General features: G+C 47.5%; 1 protein-coding gene across 3 annotated transcripts; it reads right to left on the bottom strand.

Annotated features, from left to right (window-relative positions):
- Nucleotides 1-577: 577 nt before the first annotated feature.
- Nucleotides 578-19086, bottom strand: SIRT6 (sirtuin 6). Of its 3 annotated transcripts, none has more exons than XM_026654947.2 (7): nt 18956-19086; nt 14140-14322; nt 6752-6859; nt 5379-5474; nt 4028-4108; nt 2690-2813; nt 578-1054 (listed from the first exon to the last, which is right to left on the bottom strand). In XM_026654947.2, the coding sequence occupies exons 2-7, from the start codon at nt 14298-14300 to the stop codon at nt 707-709; spliced, it is 918 nt and encodes a 305-aa protein (XP_026510732.1). In that variant the 5' UTR covers nt 14301-14322; nt 18956-19086; the 3' UTR covers nt 578-706. The 3 variants fall into 3 exon arrangements, with proteins under 3 accessions (XP_026510732.1, XP_026510733.1, XP_026510731.1); XM_026654948.2 differs by having other exon boundaries at nt 6800-6859; XM_026654946.2 differs by lacking the exon at nt 6752-6859 and having other exon boundaries at nt 18956-19036.
- Between the last annotated feature and the right edge of the window lie 289 nt (nt 19087-19375).

The raw sequence follows: 19375 nt of genomic DNA, 5'->3' as shown, positions 1-19375 counted from the left end.
CAAAAAGTGCCCCTTGACTTAAAAGCCCGTGTCCCGTTTTCTAAAGCGGCACCCGAGTCCCACTGGCTGTCAACGGGACTTCAAAACTGTTACCCGCACTTCTCTGCATCTGTGTTTGCCCCCCTGTAACATGGGAAATAAGTGTCACCCCGCCCCGCAAGATGTGCGCGCGCGTAAACGCGAGATCTCCGGGGGAACGGCCCACAGGACGTGCAACAGACGTGTACCCGCTTCCCGATTACGGAGGCTGCGGTTCTCATGCCGTGAGCAGCGCAGGATTTGGGGGTCAGCTCACTGGTGCCGTCGCCTGGCTAAGCGCTGCTCAAGGACGACTCCGTTAGCTCCTGCTGCCCCTCCCACAACGACGAGCCAGACCCTGTGGCCCTTAGGCCAGATGTGCCAGAGAAGCCGAGGGAATTCTGCATTCCTTCCGCAAGCAAAACAGACGGCAGGGGGTGGTAGCAGTCAGCTACCCTCCCGATGGATGAAGCAGCAGCAACTCACCCCTACTCCGGAAGCACCGCTGGGTAGCTGGAACCCAGCCCTCCCGCGACTGCCGATGCAGCTGCACAGACACTCACCATTGAAGTATATTTAATACTTACAAAAGGGGGGGGGTGATAATTCAAGGTATAAAAAGGACAGTAGGAAAAGCGGCCCAGGCTAGCTGCTAAGACGAACGACCAACAGCAAAGACATGTGTAAGTCAGGTGAGCAGTGACTCCACTCTTACTCTCTTGGCTGCTACGGGACTGTGGCCTGAGCCAGGACATTCCTGTTTCAGACCGTCACAGTGCTCCTCGCGTGCCGTGCCGAGCCCCGGGCGTATCCCGTCAGCCCCCTCTGCCGTGCCATTGTGGTGGGAGCAGGGCTCTTCCTTGGCTGGGCGCTGAGCGTCTGGGTCGAGTTTTAGGGCTGGTTCGGGCTTCACAAGCTCAGAACTCTCCACCACCGCCGGCCCCATCCACTCGGGGATCTCCAGACCAAGCTGCTTCATCAGCTTTGTCATGACTTCATCCACGTAGCCGTGGATGCGCAGGTCGGCTTGCCGGTCCTAGGGCCAAGAGACAGGAAACCGGCTCAGGAAGCTGACGTCTCTCCAGCCTTAGCACTTACACGTGCATCCAGAGGGCAGGAGCCTTTCAGCTCTACAACACAGGCCAAAATCCAGGCCAGCTCTGGATCCACCGGGGGCGGCGGGATAGCTCAGTGGTTTGAGCATTGGCCTGCTAAACCCAGGGTTGTGAGTTCAATCCTTGAGGGGGCCATTTAGGGATCTGGGGCAAAATCAGTACTTGGTCCTGCTAGTGAAGGCAGGGGGCTGGACTCAATGACCTTTCAGGGTCCCTTCCAGTTCTATGAGATAGGTATATCTCCATATATTATATATTATTAGCTCTGGATCACCATCCAACAGCTTTCTCGTCACCCAGATGACAGGAGCTGGTGATCTTTTATTAGAGAAGCCCCAAATGCAGTCTGGGGGCCACAGGCCCCTAATATGCGGCTGCTCTCTCCCCGTTACGGCAGGTGGAGGACAAAGCTGACCAGCCTCAGGGGAATTCCAAACACCAATTTGAGGACTCTCTCAAGGGAGATCTGACCCCAATGATTTTGCTCTGGTTTTCAAGGGCTCTGTGTGCACGCATGAATTGGGCGAGGCCCTGCAACTCCTAGCAATTTGCATCCCACCTTGGATTAACTCTCAGCTCCGCCCTGGCCAGGCAACATTTGGGAGAGATTTCAAAACCGTCCCTACGATTATTGCGCTGCAGAAATAAGGGGTGAGCTGGCGGTGTAAGGAGGCGGGATTATTCCTCCTGGAGTTTAAGAGACAGGTGTCTGTGTGGATTTCAGGAATACACCCCTGGGAAGTGCTGAGAATCACCCTCAAGACAGCTAGAAATGCAGCGCCCTTCAGCCAGGATGTGAAAAGGTCCAGAAGCTACACAGCCTGGGGGAGGCCCAACAGCAGAGTAACCCCATTAACACACGGTGGTCTTCAGGCAGGCCACTGTCACAAACATCCTCATGTCTCTGGTCAGGAGGGAAGTGAACAGCAGCACTACGGGCCTCTATATTATTTTGGGGAGGGGGGACAGGGTGCTCTGAGGTGGGAAACATGTCGAAATAGACTGTTTGAATCACTACAGAAAGAGTTCTGTAGGGAAGACACCTGCACTGCCTGGGACAGGGACTAGATGACCCGAATGGTTTTTCCCCCCCACCTCTAACCTTGATACACTTCGAGGGTCTTAGAAACAAACTGCCTTGGTTATGTAACAGGATTCTAATGAGGGTATTCGAGGGAGGTCGGAACATAAATAAAACTGGTCAAAGTCTATAGTCTCGCAGCAAGGACTTAACTCGGGGGGGTTAATTAACACTCAGAATTCCAATTCACCTGGGGATATGTGAGGGGTTTTGATCCCACCGGAAGGTTTATTTTTAATCAAAGATCTAAGGTCTTTAGCGATGGGGACCCAGCATGTTTACTTACTAAACTAGGTTGATTTCTTCTAGCTGGCCCTGTAAGCGGGCCGCCTGGCTCCTGGACTGACCCACTTTTGCAGGATTCAATCACGCACCCACAAGTGCTGGGTGCTACGGCTGGAATAAAACCAAGGCCTGTCAGACTGTAGCTGGGCGGCTCTGAGCTCAAGGCGCCAGTCAAAGCATTTGAACTCACGTGCTTCGTTGCTTGCAGATTTACTATGACCAGCTTCCCTCCTTTCCTTTTAGTGAGCAGGGGGAGATTGCCACTGGGTTTGATCTGAAGAGACGTCCCCAGAGTGACTGACAGGTCAGCTTTCCTGCAGGCGGAAAAAAAAAAAAAAACAGCGAGAACTCTTGGAAGGGAACAGAGCCAGTCTCAATGACTGAAGTCCCCTTCTCTAAGAAGACAGAAGGCCGGACTTCCACCACGGCTTACTGCCCCTCTGACGAGCCATACGGTACAAGTGTCATCATAAACTGCATCTCAACTTCGGTTCAGAATTGGAACCTGTGAAATCAGGGAACAAATGATGCGCAACAGACTTTACTTCAGACCGGCAGCTCTTGTGGGCAGGGACTCTCTTCTGTGTTTGTACAGCGTCTAGCACGGGGGTTCTCAAACTGGGGGTCGTGACCCCCCAGGGGGTCGCGAGGTTATTACATGGGGGGTCGCGAGCTGTCGGCCTCCACCCCAAACCCCGCTTTGCCTCCAGCTTTTATAATGGTGTTAAATATATAAAAAAGTGTTTTTAATTTAAAGGAGGGTCGCACTCAGAGGCTTTCTCCTTTCTAGCACAATGGGATCCTGGTCACTACGCCAGTATAAATAATAATAACGAACCAGGCCTTGGAAAGTCTTGTCCACCCAGCCCCTGCAGCAACAATTAAATGTCCTTTCATTTCCTCCCGCGTACTGTCCCTTTATACTGTAAGATCTGTGAGGCAGGGACTTATTTACCTGGCACTAGTCACTCAATGTACATTGCTACGTCTTCTTAAGATGCTTGATCAATAATAAGGTACGAGACCCAGGAAATATCCTTCCCTCTTGGGGAATACCACAAGCACCTGGGATCATCCAACCACCAGCTCACTCGCAAAAGCTGCTGGTTTCTGAATGTTGCATTTACCCCACTATCTGCAAAGCCTTTTGATGACAGGCCAGGTACAATCTCTGTCTCCAGAGGAAAAGGGGATCTGCTTAGGGGATGCACTCAATACACTTTATTCTTCTTTGGCTCCTGGAATCCAATAGTAACACGCTTCCATTGCAATTTAGAACTCTGGCCAGCTACAATCATTCTTAAGGATTAGACAGGGTTAAAATCCTGGAACAAAAGGGCAGTGAACTGGGAATGGCAGGTCAGGTTCCAAGTATCTGAACAGCCTAATTCATCCCAGCAGACGGCAAGAAGCTCGGAGAGGTCTCATAGCAACAGCTTTCATGCTGAACCAGTTCTCCGGTGGTTTTACTGAAGTACCAGGTGTTAAACAAAAGGGGGCCAGAACGCAGTGCTGTGGAAAGCAATACCTGGAGGCGTCGTCTGCTAGGCTGAGGTCCCGATCAGGCAGAGAATCTTCCCAGTCTAAAATGGTGTCTATTAACTTTCCTCTGGAAAAAGAAAAATCCAACAGGAAACAGGGTTAGCTTTGCTCTCAGACAAGGCAAAAAGCCAGGACCCAACTGCAGAGCTGCCGAGGAGAGACTGATCCAACAACACTGGGTCATTTCAGATTTACTGGCTCTTGAGTTCCATATCCAATTAGCTCCATTTGAAAGATGGATTTTCTAACTCCTGCCTGCACAAGTTCAGCAGGGGATCTGAGAGTCAAGCGGAGTTCAGCAAACAAGATTCTGTGGGGCAGATTCTGCCCTCAGTTACACCTGTGAAGCCCAGAGGTCAGAATGCGGCTCTGCAACTGGAGCTTTGTTAACAATTCTGTGATGATGGTTGAGCTGGAATGGAGGCCATGAGACTGACTTTCTGCTGCTCTGGACAATGTGCCGTCGCTTAAACCAGTCCATACTGGTGCAAAGAGCTAAGTCAAAACGGTGGTATCCTACACCCAGTTTGCACTGGTGTAAATGACCCTAGGAGGTGCAGAGGCGTGGAGAATTGGGCCCATTCTCTCTTGCCCAGACCTACATTCAGTTAACAGGAAGGAGCAGCAGTAAGAAGTGCGTCACTGAAGATAGCAAGTGCATGTGAAATGCACACAGAGCAGACTGTGGATGCCAATTTCACAGAGCCCACCTTTCCAGCCATGAGCCCAGGTTACGATGAAAATCACATTGCAAAGAATCTCCCTCTTAAAGCTGAACAATTAAAAACAAAGCTCCTTGTTAAATATAACTAATGCAAGCAGCAACAAGACAGAGTGGAATCAAATATACTGCTACAGGAGAGAGAATGCCCCTCTCAACACAGCAATCACACAGTGCAGCGCACTCCAGCCAAATGGACCCGCATGTAGCCAGTATTCAGGGAGCAACAGAAGGGGGAGATTTTCAAAGGGCACCTAGGAACCCAACTCCCATTGACAGATGATGTGAATCGGGTGCCGAGCTCCCATTTGTACCTTTGAAGATCTCCTGCACAGTCTCTGCTTCTCACAGGAGAGAGTTTAACAGACTGAACCTGACCTGAGGGGGTTTGAGTGTAGGAGCTCACCCACTCCTAACACAGAGACACAAACGTGAGTCGTTGGCCCTTCCTTGAGTACTTAGAGGAGCCCTCCAGGTACGCTCGGACCGCGCCACGTGGTAAAAACCAAAGACACACACAACCAGGAAATGGTGGAATCCAGGAGTTTCATAATTGGTACGTTTCTGCAGATGCAATTCTGCCCTTCCCCCGAGGCTGTCATTACATGATACATACCGGCAGGCACGAAGCCCTCTTGCTTTGGAGACGTCGCACAGCCTGCCTGTCGGCTTGAGGCCCATGCTGCCCACGACAACGTCCCGCACGTACTGCCTTCATATGCAATGAGAAAGGAGGCGATTCAGAGTGCGAGACAAAAACCAAGTCTGTCCACAGCAATTAGCATGCAAGTGCGTAGATAAGAAAGACGCTAGAATGCACCAGCCAGGTTCTAGACCAGGGATCGGCAACTTTTGGCACGCAGCCCGTCAGGGAAATCCACTGGCGGGCCAGGACGGTTAGTTTACCTGCAGCGTCCGCAGGTTTGGCCGATCGCAGCTCCCACTGGCTGCGGTTCGCCGTTCCAGGCCAATGGGGGCTCCGGGAAGCGGCGTGAGCTGAGGGATGTGCTGGCCGCGGCCCCCATTGCCCTGGAACGGCGAACCGCGGCCAGTGGGAGCTGCGATCGGCCAAACCTGCGGACGCTGCAGGTAAACAAACGGTCCCGGCCCGCCAGCGGATTTCCCATATGGGCCGCATGCCAAAGGTTGCCAATCCCTGTTCTAGACCATGCAACTGAGTGGAAGATATAAAGGCAGAAAACACACTGAGAATCATAAAAACAACGAGGAATCTGGTGGCACCTTAAAGACTAACAGATTTATTTGGGCATAAGCTTTCCTGGGTAAAAAACCCACTTCTTCAGATGCATGGAGTGAAAATGACAGATACAGGCATAAATATACTGCCCTAAAATATACAGGCATAAATATACTGAGAATCATGCGCCTTTGGTGCCAAGAGAAGCTGGAGACGAACATTATTGGCCAAATCCATCCCCAGTGTAACTAGTGAAGTAAACAGTTACACCAGGGATCAGTTTGTCCCTACACCATATTTCTACCCGTGGCAATCTCCCTCTCAAGGAGTTTAGAGCAATAACTTCAGAATTTAGGATTTATATTTCCTAGAATCAAAAGGCAAAATCCAGATCGCTGTGACCTCTCATTCTTATTTGGCAAACACGTACAAGACCTTGCGACGTGGAGAGACCACTGATATTTAAACTGAGCATGACCAATATGATGAACAGATTACAGGAGCTGTGAGGATCTTCTATGGGGGCACGAGTTAATGGTCTCACACTAAGTGGCAAGATTTAAGTGTTTATTCAGGATTTGTATGGAACGGATTTGCTCATATCGCATGCCCTGAGCTCTCCGCATCATGGGCTTATCTGCCAGAAGCTCACGTGGTGATCAAACTTGACTCACGCTAGAACCAACAGTTATATAACGGAATCCAGAACTGCAGGGACCATCTGTACCCCGGAGACACACCCAAGGGGCACGATGCCTCTCAGCAGCACGGCAGTGGAGAGATTCACTCACGCTGCCTTTTTACAAACGAGTGTGTCTTGACCGGCAGGGATGACATACTTGCCGCATTTCACACATTCCTCCACGAACATGTTCCCGTGCAGCTCGGACAGCTTGTCCCTGCAGAAGAAACGGCAAAGATTAACGGAAACCCAGAGGCAACGCTGCCCCTTGGTGACTCAGGCTGCTCAAGAGACTCTTATTTACAGCTGTTGTGGCTGCATCAGGCCCACACGGTCTCTAGTTAAGGTTTTGACAACGTCTAGCTCGGATGAAAGGGGTTGTTCGGGATGAAACACTCCTGTGCTGGCAGGGATCGGGCCATGGGGCCCAAAGGTTTCTGTGATGGCCTCGCCATAGGTTGAGTCACCCTAAAGGTGAGCCATCTCCTACTGGCACCCTCAGCGTTGCTGCCAGTTTCCCACAGCTCCCCAAAACCAAATAAACCCACAAGCCTAATCCAACGCAGCTGATGGGATTCCCTTTGTTAGTATATTGACTCCTAATAAAGAATAATGTGTCTTTTTATGTAGGTTTTTGTATTGTGGTAGCATGTAGGAGCCCCAGTCCTAGATCAGGCCCCCACTGTGCTAGGTGGTGCACAAAGGGAACAGAGAGAGACTGTCCTGGCCCTAAGGAGCTCACAATCTAAGTAGGTTCAGAGGAAAAGCCAGCAATTCTGTAAGTTCACCACCACCACAGAGTTCCCACTCTAGCGGCTACCGTAATACAACAAATAGCAGCCCCAACCAAAATCAGGGTGCTCTGTGCATGCATCCAGTGAGAGCCCATGCCCCCAAGCATTTACCATCCAAAGAGACAAGGGATGAGAGGGGGAAACAGGCGATGAGAGGGGAAGTGACTTCCCCAAGATCACAGTAGGCAACTAGCAGAGCCAGTAATACAACCCCGGTGAGCACCCCCCGGCACTCTGGAAAGTTGGCGCCTGTAGCTCCAGCCCCGGAGTCGGTGCCTATACAAGGAGACGCATATTAACTTCTGAAGAGCCGCATGTGGCTCCAGAGCCCTGTCATACACCAATCACGTTTCTGATTTCTTCCCCTGTTCTGGACCTGACCGGAGATTTTTATTTGAGATCACTAATGAAATGGGTCCAGAGCTTCTCTGATTTTTTAAAATTATTATTATTTTGTCCTTGCGGGGTTCCACTTCTTTGGTGTTAATGACATCAAGAGATTTGCACTGAGACTGCGACGGTAGCGTCAACCTGATCTGTCAAGTACCTCGGAAACCACCTTCAACTGCTTCTGTAAGATCAGTGCCTCTTTGTAAAGTCCTTTGTTGTGGAAAGTGCATGATTTGTTCTGATCAAAGTTCCCCTTGTGCTCAGTACAACTTTCAACATCTGCTCGCCGGATGCCGATGTGAAGACGCAGCCTCCCTGAGTTCGACAGTCAGCCGCTGGAAGCTGGGACAGCAACCACAAGGCTGACTGTAATATTTCAATAATTCTTCTGCAAGCACAACGTAGGCAGTTAGGCTCCGGTTCAACAAAGCACTTAAGTGTATGCTTAAGTCACGTTGACTTCAATGGGCTTAAGTGCTTTGCTGAATCAGGGCCGTAGTGAAGTTTACATGAGCTTGTAACAGGGGGACAATCCCCTTAAGGGTAGTAGGGACAAGGAGGTTAGTCAACACCTGTTTTGTGATGTGTCCCTTTAAGGTTCCTGGGATTTTTAGAGTGGACGAAGTGCAGGAGATGGGAGAGAGGAGGATGGTCCCAGAGGAACCCAGGCTACTGTTTCTTTAAGGGCCTACTCTTCTTCCACTCTAGAAATCCCAGAAAACAGGTGTTGACTGACTCCTAGTTTCTACTACCCTGTGGGGGTATAGTCAAGCTGTTACACCGCTCAACCCCCATGTAGAAGTAGTTTAGGATGACTGCTCCAGAGATATCACCTTTTCCCCACTTAATTATCATTGTCTGGCCAAAGGCAAAGGCCTCTGTCATACTTTTCTCTGTAGTCTTGGATAGTATCTTCAGCAACTTGGAAACAATATTCTTTTGAGGAGGAGGAGTGGTTCCCATATGAAAGACAGGAATATTAAGTAGAACATATGGATGAATCTAGCTATGTTCAGGTCATTTCTCATATTAAACCAACCATCTTGCATTAAATGGCAACATTAATTCTTGTGGTTCTTCCTGTAATTTTTCTTGTTTCTTCACTTACAATATTTAACTGTGAGCCTGGGCATTTAAGTCTGTCTGGAAAAGAATATCCAGGGCAAACTGCTTCAATACTTCCTTCAAATTGCTCGGTTTTTGCTACATGGTGAAATTAGACTAAGAGAAGGCTGCAGCCTTTGTCAAGTCAAGGCTTTGCCTTTCAGTTGTTTTCACGGCATAGCTACTGTATGATCTTTGCCATTTCTGGTGTTGATGAACAGAGATTGCTCCTGAATGAAACTGATGGAAAGCCCAGCACTGGGGCAAGAAAAGCATCTCGCGTGCAGGCTCAAACTCAACATTTTGCTTTTCCGCTTCAATGAGCAACATTTCATTCAATAACCTTTGATCTTGAAGGAAAAAAACAGATTTCCTGCACTCCAAGATGAGCGTGGATGCTTTCTACTTATCAACGCTAGGCAGTGTGAATATTGTCAGTTAGACAGACTTGTGTATTTTCACTACTCCAGACACTTGTTTTCTACTTCCACTTCCTTCAATCTACCCATTTTTTGTCAGAAATTCACACATTGATATTCGGCAATTAGTGAGCATTTGCCATATTGATCAGTAGCTTTAACATTTACTTTAGCTAGGATGAGAATCTGCCACCTTCCAAATTCAATACTGAAGCCTAAAAATAAGTTGAGCCAACTAGCTTTGTACAGGACCACATCATTGGTTGTGTCCATGTCAGGGGTAGGCAACCTATGGCACGTGTGCCGAAGGTGGCATGCGAGCTGATTTTCAGTGGCACTCACACTGCCCGGGACTGGCCACCAGTCCGGGGGGCTCTGCATTTTAATTTAATTTTAAATGAAGCTTCTTAAACATTTTAAAAACCTTATTTGCTTTACATACAACAATAGTTTAGTTATATATTATAGACTTTTAGAAAGAGACCTTCTAAAAACATTAAAATGTATGACTGGCACGCGAAACCTTAAATTAGAATGAATAAATGAAGACTTAGCACACCACTTCTGAAAGGTTGCTGATCCCTGGTCCATGTAATCTAGATTCTAGCAAACCAAGCCCTAACAGTTCACAAATTTCCCTAACATGCAAAGACAGTTAACACCACCCTCTAGCCACACACCCCTCAATAACCAGATCTACAACCTATCCTGAAAGATGACCCCTCACTCTCACAGATCTTGGGAGACAGACCAGTCCTCGCTTACAGACAGTCCCCCAACCTGAAGCAAATACTCACCAGCAACTGCACACCACACAACATAAACACTAACCCAGGAACCTATCCTTGCAACAAAGCCCGATGCCAACTCTGTCCACATATCTATTCAAGTGACACCATCATAGGACCTAATCACATCATCCACACCATCAGGGGCTCGTTCACCTGCACATCTACCAACCATCATGTGCCAGCAATGCCCCTCTGCCATATACATTGGCCAAACCGGACAGTCTCTACGCAAAAGAATAAATGGACACAAATCTGACATCAGGAATCATAACGTTCAAAAACCAGTGGGAGAACACTTCAACCTCTCTAACCACTCAGTGACAGACTTGAAGGTGGCAATTTTGCAACAAAAAACTTCAAAAACAGACTCCAAAGAGAGACTGCTGAACTTGAATTAATATGCAAATTAGATACAATTAACTTAGGTTTGAACAGAGACTGGGAATGGTTGGGTCATCCATGTTAATATATCCTCACACCTTCTATGGGTCATCTCGAGTATCACTTCAAAGGTTTTTTTCTCTCTCCTGCTGCTGATAGCTCATCTCAATTGATTGGCCTCTTACAGTTGGTATGGGTACTCCCACCTTTTCATGTTCTCTATATGTATAAATATCTTCTCTCTGTGTGTTCAATTCTATGCAACCGATGAAGTGAGCTGTAGCCCACGAAAGCTTATGCTCAAATAAATTTGTTAGTTTCTAAGGTGCCACAAGTACTCCTGTTCTTTTTGCGGATACAGACTAACACGGCTGCTACTCTGAAACCAGCGGTTTAATGTATTCCCCTTCTGCTCTGGGCTTTTTTAGGCAGTTCGGTTGCTTTCGTATTGTTTCAATCACTTCCTTTTTACCATTTTAGAATTGTTATAATTTTCATTCATAGATTGAAATGAGAGTCTAGTATTTCTCATACAAAAAAACATGTGTTCACATCAGTACTTGAGAGTGACACACAGGCCTTGCCCACCCACAGAAACTGCACCAGTTAAACAAAGCCAGTTACAAAAAAAACCCCACCCCTTCAATTTAACTGCTGCAAGTGTGTGTACATACCAGGCCACAGAAATAAAAAAATAAAATAAAAAAAGAGAGACCAGAGGGACCAAATGGGACAGCCCAGTGGTTCTCAAACTGTGGGTCGCGACCCCATTTTAATGGGGTCACCACAGCTGGTGTTAGACTTGCTGAAGCCCGAGTCCCACCGCCCGGGGCCGAAGTTGAAGCCCGAGGGCTTCAGCCCTGGGTGGTGGGGCTCAGGTTACCGGCTGCCTGCCTAGGGCTGAAGTCCTTGGGCTTTGGCCCTCTCTGCCTGGGGCAGGGGGGATCGGGCTTTGGCTTTGTCCCCCTCCCCCCGGCCTGCCCGGGGCAGCGGGCCTTGAATGGGTTCAGGCTTCAGTCCCCGCTCCTGGGGTCGTGTAGTAATTTTTGTTGTCAGAAGGGGGTTGCAGTGCAGTGAAGTTTGAGAACCCCTGGGATAGCCCATAGTCACAGCTCTCATTAGAACGTTCTTGAGGTGTGAAGTTGGCTCCCCCACATTCAAAAGAAAATGAATCCGATTTGTAGAGAACAGTGTTTTTGCTAATCACTCCCGTCTGACTTTGGCAAAGGGCCGTTTGTATTGCTAAGAAAAAGAATTAAGCTCTGAGCTTCCTCATGGGACAAGAATACAAGCAAATATCTCCTCGAGCCAGACAGCTACTAGATTTGCTCCTTAGCTAACACCATGTCATGCTGTTCGTAAGATGCACCTTCTCGAAGGAAGCAAGTTCCCATTCACACACCCTCCTTATCTCCTCTTCCTTTATATTTTCTTTCTTGAATTAAAATTGCATTCTCATCTACCAGCCTGATTCAAGCACTCCAGCACACAAGGCAAATAACCCATTTGTTTGAAGTGCTAGAAATGTTCTGTCTGGGGTATTTTTATTGTAGATTAAAGTTTCCGTCGAAGGAAGAAGCTGCCTTTTCCAGACTGAGCTAATGGAAAGGCAGGTTCCTTTGAGGACGTCTTTGAAGCGGTCTTTACCTGACTAAGTGCAGCTTGGTCTCTACCACCATACACGTGGGGATTGGAGAGCCTGCATCCACACGTCGATCAAGTGCACGGCTCACAGCTGGGGGCACAATGCCATGCTTGTTTTGGACTTTAGTATAACAAGGATGCAGGAAGAGAAGCAAACAAATCAAGTAAACCACAGCGCTGCTAAAACGAAGATTAACCTGAAACCCAGGACTATCTCCCCCTTGTGCCCCTTCTAAAGCGTTACAGATCTATGCGGCGAAGCATAATTTAAAGGCACTTCAGACCCAGTCAGGCGCCAGTAAAGGTTTTCTCACTGAAGAGATGGGGTAGGGATGGCGTTTATTAACCTTGCCTGACGAAACCCAGTTTACCTAAAACAAAAACTCCTGCAACAGGCACTACTTGGAGATGAAACACATGAGAAGCTGTACTTGCACAGAGCAGTGAAAGGGTTAAGACAGCCAAGTTAGCCTTTTTGAAATGAGCTTCATGTTCTTAGTCCAGTTCCAGGGGACAGGTGTCAACACTAGGCCACAAACTGCACCCTTGTTGGCAGTTTTCATAAAGAAGCCAAGGCCTGAATAAGTTACAGAGACCAAATTCCCCTTTGTCCAATGGGTCCCTCTAGATTAGCACTGAGGTGCATGGACCGGATGGCTTGGGGGAAGGTTGTGGGATCTGACCTGCAAGAGGGCACTTCAGTCTCCAAGACGAACAATCCAGCACTTGTCACAAGCATTGCGTTATCTGTGTCAGCACCGTAACAGTAAAGGGAAGCTGACCTTGCTCTAATCAGAAGCACAGACATGCCAGCTTAAGAGGTGTGGTAGCCAATATGCGGTCTAAGGAATGTTACAACGCAGCCCTCAGTGAACAGAGATGCAGCCCACAGAGACTACAAATCCCAGCATGCAGTGTTCCATCCTGAATGCCACATGCTGGGATCTGTAGCCTTGCAGGCCACGCCTGCCTCTAAGGGGTGGTTGCACTTTGTTCCGATGTGCACACAAATTCGGCTCTTGTAAGGCAGGCTATGCAGCCATCCGTTGAACAGACTTTCATTCCCTCTCTATCCCGAGACACCTCCCTACAGAGACAATGTTTCTGTGCAGCACCTTGCGCGCTAAAAGCACTCTGTAAATATTAGTACAATTTAGATCAGCTTGTGACCAAATGGAAGTTTTCCCATTTTCACATGAAAGGGTCCTACAGACACACACAGAGTCAAACTAGCTGGCTAAGATGACACCCCCCATAAACTCACAAGAGGAAGGCGATGGCAGAGTGGATTGATGTAACCTGTCCACAAATTCAGTCCTTACAGACACAGTCAATCATGATGCTTCCCATGGCAATCAATACCGGCTGCTTTATATAAGCCAATGTCTGCCCTTTAATAGAGTGGGTGCTAGATCTTGGAAGGCATTCAAATCCATTTGTAGTGAGTTCCAGCACAGCTTTGGGAAGTAGTCCTGGAACTATATGGGTCATTGCCCTTAAACAAAATAAGACCCCCCCCTTTAGAAATAGCAACACAGGAAAAACTGCGTTTAGCTTGGTCCATGGTACCACCACAAGAGCTTTAGATAGTGCTGATGCTGTTATATCTGCCTCTGTCCTAGTCCCAGTCTTAGATCCAATTCAGCTTATTTTCTCCAAATGCATCCCATAGTTCCCCCCAACCACACACTCACTATAGCAGTGGGACTAACAGCTGTTTTAGTACAAACGTGGTTAAGAAGCCATGTTGCTTCTAACGCTGAAGGGGTTTGGGCCCAGGCATTGCTTTCATCTCGGGAGAGCACTGAAGCGTTAATACCTATTTTGTTACAAGCATTAGCAGAGATTTGTGCAGCACCCACACACACAATCCTGCAAAGCTGCACTGGATAAAAAGCAACAACACGGCAGGCTTTGATGCCTGTTACAGGCATCTGGGTTCTGCTGGGTAGATGGATAAGGGAGGTGCAGTACCGTGGGAATCCAGAACGCACATGCAGGCCATCCACGTTTTGGCTGACCAGGAACTTCAAGATGCCGACTCTCTGCAGCTCCAGCAGCGCCATGTGGGTCTTGGAAGGCCTCGCGTTCTCAAAGGTAGTGTCAAACTTGGGGGACAATCCCCTCTCCTCCATAGTCCATACGCCATTGGGCCCCCTGTTGGGGGCGGAGAAGGGAAAGAAGTCAAGTTATAACTGGAGGTAGCAGGCGTTAAGCAGCAGTCAGCAGACACCACGCTAGCTCTACTTAAGGGGGAGAGAGCAAAGGGAGTTGCTAAAGGAAGGTGACCTGCTACCATGGCATTCCTGTCCTTGATGTTATGAGAACACGTCTGGGCCCTACAGCTGTAACCTTGGTGCTTAATTCAATGCTACTGCGGGCCACATTTTAACATTAAAAAGTAACTAGCAAGATGGAAATGAGAATGAGAACTTCAGCACTGACCCAAATCAAATTCAATACTGACAGTACAGGCATGAAGAGCGGGCAGTACTGGAAGGTGAGCATCCAATGGGCCTAAAACCTGCAGTGGAGCGCTCAAAGCTGCCTGCAGACCACAGGGCATGACAGAGTTGTAATGGCATTAGGCTTAATTAGGCAGTGATTCCTCCCCCAGCTGCTCCTGACTGATCAGTAAGGGCACAATCTCTGCAAATGAGGAAGGAGAGATGCCTAGATGGGAAGGGAAGCCAATGGCCGAGTCCACAGCCGTCTCATTTTGGCCAAATCCAGAGGCTTGCTCAGTGGTGGCATGAGGCACACCACATGGAGTTCACATGTAACTTGCATGCTGAGGAGACTGTCGATTGCAGCCGGAGGTTCAGCCAACAAGAGGCTGTAAGAAAGTAGCTCCATCCCATGCACTTCATCTTCCCTCCATTGCTCATTTTCCGGCTAGGACTCTGCTCATGCAGAAATTGCCCCTCATTTACTACTGTGTAACATACACTTATCCTTGAAGTGGCCTCTCGATTCAACCGCAAGAGTATCTCAGAATCACTGATTGGGGAACGTGCGTGTGTCGGGGGCACCGTGTGGTTAGCTGGACACAAATCAGAAATCAAGAAACCGAAGAAACCTATTAGGCCAGCTCTGGGGCAGGATTATATTGTAGGGAATAATCTCCAGTGCTTTGCCCAATCTTAAATGAATTGAGCAATGGCACTTCCATTACTTCCCCTGAGAGACGAGTCCTCAGTCGGAGATCTCTCCATTATCAAATGCTTCCTGATTCTGAGCCCAATTGTATCCTGGTTACATCCCCTTAAAACACTCTTTCCCCCCTCACCGCCCGCCTTCAACCTTTACACCCTTCAAATGGAACGCAGGCCAATGTGTGTTCTAGACTGTGCTACCTACCGTGTGACCGTGGGCAGGTCAAGTCACTTCTGTGCCTCAGTTTCCCCATATTTGAACATGGATAGTAATACTCTCCTACCTCCTAGTAAGAGCACAAGTCTGCAGTCCAGAGGAGCCACCAAGGAGATTCTGGGCACCATTACATTACACCACTTAGTAGGATGTTCCAGAGGAACCCCATTCGGAATCCCCTCACCAGCAAGACAGGCTGACAGACGCCACAACTACTGAAAGTGAAAGTTACCAGCTAGGAACAAGCACGATGGGACATTTTACTGTGCCAAAAACCAAAGTTTGCAGCCAAAAGCATAACAGGAATTGCACTGCCCAGGGAGCCAATGTGCATACCCTGCTTCTGGGGCGGCTCAGACAGGTCTGCAAAGAAACAGCGCCACCTGCTGTTTAAGGGGAACAGGTGGGCCTGGAAAACGGAATCGAGTGCTAAATGTAACTGACACAAAGTCCTGACTTATAGATAGTCCATCTAGTCCAGTATACGGTGTCTCACAGGGATCAGCGTTAGGTATGTCTGAGGGAACACACGCAACAGGGCAATTTCGAGTGATCCATCCCATGTCGTCCACTCCCAGCTTCCGGCAGCTGGACGTTTAGGGATTCCTGGAGCATGGGGTTGCGTCTCTGACCACCTTTGGCTAACAGCCATTGACTGACCTACCCTCTATGAACTTCAGTTCTTTTTTGAACCCAGTTATACTTGTGGTCTTCACAACATCCCCAGCAAGGAGTTCCACAGGTTGACTGTGTATGGTGTAAAGAAGTACTTTCTTTTGTTTGTTTTAAACCTACTGCCTAGTCATTTCATTGGGTGACCCCTCGTTCTTGTATTATGTGAAGGGGTTACTAACACTTCCCTATTCACTTTCTCCACAGCTTTCATGATTTTTATAGATCTGTATCATAGCCCCCCTTAGTCATTTTTAATCTTTCCTCATATGAAAGCTGTTCCATACTCCTAATCATTTTTGTTGCCCTTCTCTGTCCTCTCTCAATTCTTTTTTTTTTTTTTTTTTTTTTGATGGGGCAACCAGAACCAGTATTCTAGGTGTGAGTGTACCATGGTCTTATATAGTCACATTATGATATTTTCTGTCCTCTTTCCTAATGGTTCCTAACAGTCTATTACTTTTTGACTGCCACAGCACACTGAGCAGATGTTTGGAGGGAACTACCCATGACGACTCTAAGATCTCATTTTTGAGCAGTAACAGTTAATGGAGACCCCATCGTTACGTAGATATATTTGGTATTATGTTTTCAACGTGCATTACTTTGCATTTATCACCACTGAATTTCATTGGCCATTTTGTCACCCAGGCACCCAGTTTTGTGAGATCCCTTTTTTAATTCTTTGCAGTCAGCTTTGGACTTGACAATCTTGAGAAATTTTGTATCAATTGCAAATTTTGCCACTTAGGTGTTTACCCTTTGTTCTAGATCATTTATGAATATGTTGAACAGCACAGGTCCCCAGTACAGATCCCTATTTAGCCACTATTTAGCTCTCTCCACTGTGAAAACAGACAATTTATTCCTACCTTTTGTATCCTATCTTTTAATCAGTTACTGATCCAAGAGAGGACCTTCCCTTTTATCTCATGAATGCCTATTTTGCTTAAGAGCCTTTGGGGAGGGACCATGTCAAAGGTTTTCTGAAAGTCCAAGGACACTATATCGACTGGATCGCCCTTGTCCACATGGTTGACACTCACAAAGAATTCTAAAAGCCTTGTGAGGCATGATTTCCCTTTATAAAAGCAATGTTGATTCTTCCCCAACATATCGTGTTCATCTAGGTATCCGATAATTCTGCTCTTTATAATAACGTCAATCAATTTAGCTGGTACTGAAGTTAGGCTTACCAGCCTGTAATTGCAAGGATCACTTCTGGAGCCTGTTTTAAAAATTAGCATTACATTAACTACCCTCCAGTCATGTGACACAGCGGCTGATTTAAGTGATAGGTCACATACCACAGTTAGTAGTTCTGCAATTTCATATTTGAGTTCCTTCAGAACTCTTGGGTGAATCCCATCTAATCCTAGTGATTTATTACTATTTCATTTATCAATTTGTTCCAAACCTCCTCTACTGACACCTCAGTCTGGGACAGTTCCTCAGATATGTTGCCAAAAAAGAATAGTTTGGGTGTGGGGATCTCCCCCTCATCCTCTGCAGTGAAAACCGATGCAAAAACTTCATTTAGCTTCTCCGTAGGAACCTTGTCTTCCTTGAGTGCTCCTTTAGCACCTCCATCGCCCAATGGCCCCACTGCTTCTGATGTATTTAAAAAAAAAAAATTGCTGTTAGTTTTTGTGTCTTTTGCTAGTTGCTCTTCAAATTCTTTCTTGGCCTGCCTAATTATACGTTTACACTTGACTTGCCAGAGTTTATGCTCCTTTCTGTTTTCCTCAGTAGGGTTTGACTTCCAATTTTGAAAGGATGCCTGTTTTACTCTGCTGTTTAGCCACAGTGGCATTTTTTTAGTCCTCGGTGGTTTTTTTTTTCATTTGGGTTATACATTAATTTGCGCCTCTATTATGGTGTTTTTAAATAGTCTCCATGCAGTTTGAAGGCATTTCTCCTTTTCATTTCCATACAACTAGCTTCCTCATTTTTTCCCTTTTTTCCCTATGGTTACACTATTAACCAGCACGCACAAATAAGCTATACAAAGAGGACACCAGATACCAAGTACTGTCACTGCTTGGGTTGATGAAAGTTAGGTGTGGGTGTTAGCCTCGGAGAATCATCTCACTGGCTTTAGTGTCTCATCAGAGCCCACTTTGGCCACTGAATAGCAAGCTTTTGACTTTGGGAGCGAACTCGAGCAGAGACTATAGACAGAAAGGAGAGGAAACCTCTCACCTCCATTTATCAGAGGGTCAGAAAAAAAGGATCAGAGGGGTAGCCGTGTTAGTCTGAATCTGTAAAAAGCCACAGGACCCTCTGTTGCTTTTTACAGAAAAAAAGGAGTTTTCCAAAAGTAACAGTTACAAGGCACTAAAGAAATGGACTATTTTCCCTACAGCACTTAACACACAGGCTAACTGGCCAAGTATCAGGGATGGAGCCATAAGACAACTATTCGTTTCTCATTAATGAAATATTGTCACTATAAATACCACAAATACCATCACTAACCCAGTAAAATAACACTTGCACGCCGACAGCATCTGTCCGCCAAGGATCTCCAAGCACTTTATAAACATTAACCTTTTGCCAAACTCCTGTAAGCCAGACACATTTTCACAGGTGGGGAAACTGAGGCACTGAACGGCAAAGTGACTTGCCTATTGTGAGTCAGTGGCCGAGCCAGGAATAGAGCCCCCAAGTTCTAACTCAGCACGTCACTCTGACCACTAGCCCACATTGCTCAGTGATTACAGATTTCTTCAGGCAGTGCCCTTACCTGAAGTCAGGGATTCCGGAAGCTGTACTGATCCCAGCTCCGGTGTGAAACACTACATTGGAAGAACCCCTTATCAGGTCTGCTAACGCACGCACTTTCCTCTCCAGCTCCTCCGGCGGGTCAAAAATCTGAGGGGAAAGAAAAATGGAAATGGAGAGCCAGAGAGAAGCGTCCCCGCCACACCAGCACACAGGAAGGTGGATAAGCCACTGCACCGAGGCCACCCCGTTAAACTGCGCAGCACGCCGAGTACAAGATTACAAGTTGACTGAAGGGGAAAAAACGTGTATTAGCACGGCATGGAGATAAACCAGCGCTGGCTGCCAAACCTCATGGCCTGGCATGGGGAGACGCAGCTAAGTGACCTCAGGATGTTCAGATTTAAACCTCAAATCTGCTTCAGTGAGGGGAGGAGTCAGC

This window comes from Terrapene carolina, unplaced genomic scaffold, assembly GCF_002925995.2.
Source record: "Terrapene carolina triunguis isolate 2854851 unplaced genomic scaffold, T_m_triunguis-2.0 Scaffold194, whole genome shotgun sequence".
Lineage (NCBI taxonomy): Eukaryota > Metazoa > Chordata > Testudines > Emydidae > Terrapene > Terrapene triunguis.
Note: the sequence above shows the minus strand (reverse complement) of the source record. Positions and strands in the feature narration are given on the sequence as shown.

Coding starts and splice junctions, on each gene's coding strand:
- SIRT6 (XM_026654947.2), bottom strand. CDS start 14,300: ATGGAGGAGAGGGGATTGTCCCCCAAGTTTGACACTACCTTTGAGAAC. Junction 4,109..5,378: donor AGAGGGCTTCGTGCCTGCCG/GTATGTATCATG, acceptor TTCTTTTTCCAG/AGGAAAGTTAATAGACACCA. Junction 1,055..2,689: donor ATCTGCAAGCAACGAAGCAC/GTGAGTTCAAAT, acceptor TCTTGGCCCTAG/GACCGGCAAGCCGACCTGCG.